Here is an 8254-nt window from a genome sequence, read left to right on the forward strand (position 1 = left end):
CAACCCTGGCCGAAATCTTCGCATTAAGGTGTGTCACACACACACCTTATGACGTGAACGTTTCCACGCGTCAATTTGATCGATATGTGGTCATAGCAACCACTCATACACCTCTTCGGCACCTATATACAATAATACATTACCACTGCAAATTAAAACACAATATTTGGAAAGTTGCTGTTATTTGCAAAAAAAAAATGAGCGCTAAAACATTACTTAAAAACAGAATGTATAATCCACGATTTGTGCTTATTTGACTTGTATTAAGCTATACAAATTATGTATAAACACAAAACGTAATTTTACGGTTTAATCTTTTTCAAATATGTTAAATAACTTAAAGAAGATTAGGTAAAACCTTCGAAGGTGTGTCCGCCGCCAGGTGTAGTGTTTCGATTTGTGCTCGCCATGAAAGAACAAGTCCAAATATAATCAATCACTGCTTATCTCAGAGAATGCTCATATTTCTCACACTAAAGTAGTTTGTGGTCAGGTTCACAATTGTTTAGCACTTCAACAGAAACACTCGTTTTGAGATATTCAATTCACGTGAACTAAAAAAAAACAGCGTCACAACTTTCTGTAAGGAGGAGGAGTCGTCTGTATAAAACAACGGCGGCTCGGAATGACATCTCAAAGTTCTCGCGGCGTTCCAGAAAGGATTTCCTTATTAACAGCGCTCGAGAACTGTGACATGAGCCTGAAACTTGCGACAGTGTTCTGTCTCTGTCTTCTTCTGTTGGAAACGTCCTGTTTCAGTAAGTACATTTGATAAATTAACAAATCTCATGCTTAAATTAAATAAACCCCCCCCCCACATTTATTTCACAGTATGACCATAACAGACCAAACATAAACAACCAACCTAGAAGTAAAGCAGTCCTAATATCAAATGGGTCTGCAGTAACGTCCAGTGCACTGCAATTACAACTGCAATATATTTTTATTTATTTATTTATTTTAATTCAGGTTTATTTAACAGGGACAATGCACACTAATGATACATAATTAAATGTACAGTGTGCCAGAATTAGCCAATAGGCTATTTTACATCTGCTGTCCCTGGACAGATCTTGATATGTCACATCTTAAAAAAAAACAAAAAACAATATAACTGGGACAATAATTAACAACAAAGGTTTCACCTATCTAAACACAAAAGAACACAATGAGCCAGCCAACCACATTGGCATAGCACAAGAGGCACAAACAAGCAAACAAATAAACAAAAAGGCAGGACAAGGAAGACAGTGCAGCAGTAAGATTTCATGTCAAGTGTAATGTAAACAGTCCTGACTATCTAATAACCATTTCTTTAAGTTATGTTTAAAAGAAACGTACGATTTAAAATTCCTAATTTGAATGGGAATGTGATGCCATTCACGAGCAGCCCTTACTGAAAAAGCTGTTTGACCAAGCGCACTCTTCCTAAACGGGACAATGCAGTCACCTCTTGCTGCACTCCTTGTAGATCTGAGAGCATTTGGTGCTGTGCTCACAAACTGGCGCAATACAGGAGGAGCCAGTCCATGCTGAATTTTGTACACAAGACAGAGATCTGCATATATAATCAAGTTTTCGAAATTCAATAAATTATATTTTTTTAAAACATGACAATGATGATAATATATGGATTTCCTATCGAGTACTTTAAGAGTTTTCTTATATAGGGATAGTAATGGTTTAAGAGAAGTGTTGCTAGCTTGTGACCAGGTAGTCAAACAATAGGTGATATGAGATAAAATCATGGAGTGCATGAACATCATAGCGGCCCTTTTTGACATGCAGCTACGGACATATCTAAAATTTGCCAGGTTGTGCTTAATGTGATTACAAACCTTCTTAATATGTAATTTAAAAGTAAGATTGTTATCTATGTAAACTCCAAGATATTTAAACTCTGAGACGACTTGTAGTCTCTCCCCTGCTACGACTATATCAGGTTCTACACAGCGGCTTTTAGATTTACTTAAAAACTTACATACAGTTTTGGATACATTCAGTTGAAGACAATTATGATTTAACCATTCTGTGATCTTTTGCATTGATTTTGATAGCAGATCAGCAGCTTGAGCTGCACTGTTAGCATGTACAAAGATTACTGTATCATCTGCATACATTTGGATATCGACATTAGGACAACATTGACAAAGTCATTTACATACAATGAAAATAAAAGTGGACCCAAAATAGAGCCCTGTGGGAAACCTGCAGATAAGGAAATTACACTTGATTGTTTATTCCTAACTCTAACGAACTGAGTCCGATGTGTTAAATAAGATTCAACCCATTTAATAGTGCCTGTATCAAAATTAAAAGTTTTCAACTTCGATAAAAGAACTCCATGATTAATAGTGTCAAATGCTTTTTTTAAATCTAAGAAAACGGCACCAACAACAACTCCTCGATCCAACTGTGACTTGACTTCGTCAATGAAATAGCAATTGGCTGTTTCTGTTGAATGATTAATACGGAAGACAAATTGATGTGGATGTAAAGAGTAGGAACTGGTATTTAAATGATGTATCATTTGTTCTGAGACAAGTTTTTCGGCCACCTTGGAAACCACCGGCAGGATACTAATAGGTCTATAGTTACAGATGGACAAACGATCACCTCCTTTGAACACAGGAAAAACTGCAGCCAACTTCCACACATTTGGGAACAATCCCTGAGCAATTGAAAGGTTAACAATTTTCGTAATTGGGTATACTAATAATTCAGAGAGCTCTTTCAACATAACAGTGTTCATTCCAATGACATCTTTCCCTCGAGATGGCCTAAGAGATCTAATCACTCTCACTACATCTGCCTCAGTAATATATTCTATGTTGAAAGCTTGCTCTGTTTGTTCGACTTGACAAGGAGTGTTCTTATATTCAGAAGAAAAACACTTGATGATATTTTCTACTGAATCAATGAAATAATTATTGAGTGCATCAGCTACTTCAGCTGGCTTATCTCTTAATTTTCCACCAACTACAAGTTCAACTGTTTTGGCATTGTTACCATCATGTCCCATTAATTTTCTTAACTGGCTCCAAATAATTTTAGTATTACCTACTGCTTTTTCAATTATGGTCAAAATGAAATTTGCTTTGGCTATCCTTATCTCTTTGACTACTCTATTCCGTAACATAGTAAAAATATGTCGATCACTGCTTGCTTTAGATTTAATTGCAGATTTTAAAGCCTTATCCCGTTTTTTCATTAAATTTAAAATTATTGTGGTTATCCAAGGAATGGTGTTCTTTTTTTCCCTATGCCGTTGTCTGCATGTAAATGCATCAATTGATCTCTGCAGTTGTTGTGTAAATCTTTGACTGTCTTCTTCCAACGATCTTCCTAAAAGTATGTTATCTAGTGATGTGTCGTTCATGAACGATTCGTTCATTTTGAACGAATCTTTAATATGACTCGGGACTACCGAGTTGTCTCAGAGAGTGATTCGTTCATTTTGTGTTGACCGCGCATGCGTGCAACATCGCATAAGGTACATGAAGTCATAAATGATTAGTTCATCTTTCGCGAGTCTTCGGGTTCGGGCGGGTCCGAGTCTTTCGTTCTTCCTGTCAGTCCCATAGAGACTATGCTGTCAGTACCGGAAAGAGAAATGATTAGTTCGTCTCTTCGGTTTCGAGTCGTTCGTTCTTCAAGTCAGACTCACAAACCCATAGCACTTATGTGAGAAATGATTAGTTCGTCTCTTCGGTTTCGAGTCGTTCGTTCTTCAAGTCAGACTCACAAACCCATAGCATTATGTGCTATGGGTCTAAATATTAGGTCTATCTGTGTTCTTGTAGAAGATGTTACTCTAGTTGGCCCATTTATCAACTGTGTAATGTTGATAAATAATGTTATGAGATTGATGTTTGAATATAAAACAAATGCAATACTTGCAACTACAACTAAACCGCCAATAGGTTGCGTCAAGTGATCGTCTTAACTAGTGAGTCATTCATACAAAAGATTCGTTCAAAACGCTGAATCATTCAGTAACAAATAACCGCGCAGCTGTAGCTTTCCTTTGGAACTATTTTGGTCGGTGAAATAGAACAAAAACAGTTAATATGGTTTGTGTCTAAAGTGTAAGTAACTTAATAATAAATATTAACTACGCTACTTGTTTATTGAACAATAAATTAAATGTAACATTTTCAATCGTGATAATATTCAGCAAAACAGCTCCCAGTTGTGTTATGTTAAACTAAATCATATGTTATAAATAAAAAAAAAAACAACGATTAGAATTTTTACCTCAGTACATTTCTTCTGTGTGCACTCATTTGTTTTGATTTCTCCACGAATGTAACGTTAGACCGGCGCTGCTCGCATTTTCTGTTTAACGTTTGTCTGAGGCGTAAAGTCGAATCGTAGCCTTGCCAGTCAAGACTAACAAATAACATAATAGATATAGGCTATATAACTATAGTTAACATATAGATGTTTTGAAATGGTAAAACAGTTTAACATTTCAGTTGAAATCTTCAAAGTTTAATGAAAAAAAAAAAGGACACTACAAATTTAATAAAAAATGGAATTCAAATAGAGAAAAACGCTTAATATGATCATATTTATTGAAGTATAAAAGTTTTTCAGTTCTTTAAAACACGATCTTGGCAGAACATTTTCTCAATGTTCCAAATCAAAACTTCTTGCTTTTTATTGTTCCACCAGTTTTGTGAAGCTGATATGAATTAATCAGCACTCATGTTTATGGAAAAATCCTTCAAAAATTATTCTGGCAAATGGGTTCTTGGAAAAATAATTGGCCCCCACTTCATTGGTTTCTCAAGCAAGCCTGGAAATGTCTGTAGAATTACTCCTTTAATCTAGATCACTTTACTGCCTCATCTCATCAAGCTAAATACACGGACCAACAAAATAATTGTAAAACTAAGGAGTAATTGTGAAACTCAAATGTTGGTTATAGTGGCAAATCCCAAAATTTCACCACTTTGATGCAGGGATACATCATTTTATTTAATTTTCCTTTTCTACTCCGTAAAATAATAGTGATATATTTTCTCTCCTTCACTCTCTAGATAAGTTTGAGATTACTGTTCCCAGTGGCACTGTCATTGGCTCTTACAGCGAGGTGCTGATCCTACCTTGCACTTTTCCTGTGGACAGTTCATGGGATCTGATCAGCACCGTTATTACCTGGCAGCATGGACTGGACGTCATTCACCGCTTCTACTACAACCAGGACCAGCTCGACCATCAGAATCGGCATTATGTCAACCGTACCAGTCTGTTCATTCAGGAGATAGCACAAGGCAATGCATCACTCAAGCTGGACAAAGCCAATCTGCAGGATACTGGTGTATACACCTGCTCTGTCAGCACAAACACTGGCAGCCAGAAGAAGAGTTTTGGGGTGAACATTGCAGGTAATTGTTTCGCAAAGCAACTGGGACTAATGTTCAGTAAACAACAGCATAAAAAGGGTTCCCCACAGGAGGAGAATTCTGTGCTTATTTACTCACCCTCATGTTGTTCCAAACACGAGGAACACAAAAGTTGAATTCTTCGAAGAATATCCTGGCCACTCCTTGAATATACGTTCATATGGACTGATTTTACAATACTTTAATGATGTTTTTGTCATTTTGGAGTTTGACAATCTCTTATTTACTTTCTTTGGAAAAGAGTGGCTAGATAATTCTTCAAAACCTCACCTATTGTGTTCTATGGAAGAAAGGAATATTGGTTTGGAACAACATGAGTGTGTGTAAAATGTGACCATTTAAATTTTTGGGTCAACTATCAGAATAAAGTGGCAACTGTCTGGTGTTTGTAGTTAATTGCTATGTCCCTTTCTGTTTCTCAGCTTTCTACTCTGAACCTCGCCTGCAGTTCTCTCTGCTAACCGATGGGGTCAAACTGCTAGTGACCTCCGAGCAGGGGTACCCCACTCCTACACTGAAGTGGCAGATAGAAAACTCTGTAGACATCACCAACCAGACACACACAGACCTCATACAGGACACACAAACAGGACTTTACACAGTGTCTAGTTGGATAAAACTCACTGAAATCACCAACTCTACTTTGACATTCATACTGCACAACAAGCCACTGGGACAAGACATCAGGAGAGAGATTCAGCTGTATTCAGGTCAGGACATTAAGATACTCAGAAAGAAACCTTTTAAAATGCCTTTTAATCATCAAACAAATGATCTGTTTTACACTAAGTATTATAAGTATACCTTGTTCTCACAAACTTGTAGATGTTTACAGGTGCTGTATGAATTTTATATATTTTTTGGAATACCACATACTACTAGACAGATATCACTTAAATACATGTCCTGAGTTGTTGCTTAAAGTGCATTCATAAAACCATTTATTTCTTTTTACAGATAAGAGAAAGAGGCATAGAAAGGCAGCAGACCGATGTCATGTATTCTTCACTTTGATCCCAGCTATTGTGCTGCTGCTAGTCATGATGGGTCTATTGTTTAGGTTCATTAGAAGCAGAAGAAAAGAACAGACCAAACAAAACAAAACTGAGATGGGATTTTTGCCTGAAACCCAAGTTCTCAACGGAAAAGTTTAATATGGTCACAACAGTTCTGCTGATCACATTAACCAATGACAAATATCTTTTTACAAATAAGGACTTTCTGTGATGTACATGACCGACAATAATATAGAGATGATTATTATTTAGCTTTAATGCTTATAGTACAATTTTTGTGTTTTAAATAAATTTTTATATAGTCTTTATTTTTATATTTTAAATTATTTCTTGACCATAGCATCTTTTTACAAATAGAACAATGTATTAGTGCTTTACGATGCACTATTTTAGTTAACATTTCAATCCATCAATAAGTTATCTACAGTATAAAACACAGATGAGAGTATTATTTATCTCCCACCTAAACCAGATCTACTTCTTGGTGCTTGCAAATTAATTTGTACTTGGTCTCAAAACTGATTTCAATTGAAGATTGTGGAGAAGAATTTTTATATATTCTCAGTAATCATATCATTGTGCCATACTTGCAGCTTTTAGTGTTACAATATAAAATAATGAGATCTAGCTCTAGTGCAGAGGCGTTTCCAGCATTGAAGGACATCCGGGGCTTAGCCCAGACAATTTTATTTTCACACTAGCAACCACTTCTCTGTTGTCCAAAGCTGTTGAGAGGGTATTCTTTGAGTTTTGCTCTGGCTGGGCCTGTTTCTACAGTTCCTAAATCTTCCACTCTAGTACAGGTGAAACTCGAAAAATTAGAATATCGTGCAAAAGTTCATTCATTTCAGTAATTCAACTTAAAAGGTGAAACTAATATATTATATAGACTCATTACAAGCAAAGTAAGATATTTCAAGCCTTTATTTGATATAATTTTGATGATTATGGCTTACAGCTTATGAAAACCCCAAATACAGAATCTCAGAAAATTAGAATATTACATGAAATCAATAAAAAAAAGGATTTTAAATACAGAAATGTCGGCCCTCTGAAAAGTATAATCATGCATATGTACTCAGTACTTGGTTTGGGCCCCTTTTGCATTAATTACTGCCTCAATGCGGCGTGGCATGGATGCTATCAGCCTGTGGCACTGCTGAGGTGTTATGGAAGACCAAGATGCTTCAATAGCGGCCTTCAGCTCTTCTGCATTGTTTGGTCTCATGTCTCTCATCTTTCTCTTGGCAATGCCCCATAGATTCTCTATGGGGTTCAGGTCAGGCGAGTTTGCTGGCCAATCAAGCACAGTAATACCATGGTCACTGAACCAGGTTTTGGTACTTTTGGCAGTGTGGGCAGGTGCCAAGTCCTGCTGGAAAATGAAGTCAGCATCTCCATAAAGCTTGTCTGCTGAAAGAAGCATGAAGTGCTCTAAAATGTCCCGGTAGACGGCTGCGTTGACTCTGGACTTAATAAAGCACAGTGGACCAACACCAGCCGATGACATGGCTCCCCAAACCAACACAGACTGTGGAAACTTCACACTGGACTTCAAGCATCTTGGATTGTGTGCCTCTCCATTCTTCCTCCAGACTCTGGGACCTTGGTTTCCAAATGAGATGCAAAATTTGCTCTCATCAGAAAAGAGGACTTTGGACCACCGAGCAACAGACCAGTTCTTTTTTTCTTTAGCCCAGGTAAGACGTTTGACATTTGAAGCCCATGTCCAGGACCCGTCTGTGTGTGGTGGCTCTTGATGCAGTAACTCCAGCCTCAGTCCACTCCTTGTGAAGCTCCCCCACACATTTGAATGGCCTTTTCCTA

The 8254-nt window shown here is 37.0% G+C and overlaps 1 protein-coding gene across 1 annotated transcript; it reads left to right on the forward strand.

Annotated features, from left to right (window-relative positions):
* The first annotated feature begins 631 nt into the window (after positions 1–631).
* On the forward strand, positions 632–7258 carry zgc:153911 (uncharacterized protein LOC768172 homolog). The gene is made up of 4 exons (XM_052151142.1): positions 632–758; positions 5046–5393; positions 5834–6121; positions 6369–7258. The coding sequence occupies exons 1-4, from the start codon at positions 695–697 to the stop codon at positions 6563–6565; spliced, it is 897 nt and encodes a 298-aa protein (XP_052007102.1). The 5' UTR covers positions 632–694; the 3' UTR covers positions 6566–7258.
* Positions 7259–8254: the final 996 nt, after the last annotated feature.

Source organism: Xyrauchen texanus, chromosome 20 (genome assembly GCF_025860055.1).
Source record: "Xyrauchen texanus isolate HMW12.3.18 chromosome 20, RBS_HiC_50CHRs, whole genome shotgun sequence".
NCBI lineage: Eukaryota > Metazoa > Chordata > Actinopteri > Cypriniformes > Catostomidae > Xyrauchen > Xyrauchen texanus.

Coding starts and splice junctions, on each gene's coding strand:
- zgc:153911 (XM_052151142.1), top strand. CDS start 695: ATGAGCCTGAAACTTGCGACAGTGTTCTGTCTCTGTCTTCTTCTGTTG. Junction 759..5,045: donor GTTGGAAACGTCCTGTTTCA/GTAAGTACATTT, acceptor TTCACTCTCTAG/ATAAGTTTGAGATTACTGTT. Junction 5,394..5,833: donor TTTTGGGGTGAACATTGCAG/GTAATTGTTTCG, acceptor TCTGTTTCTCAG/CTTTCTACTCTGAACCTCGC.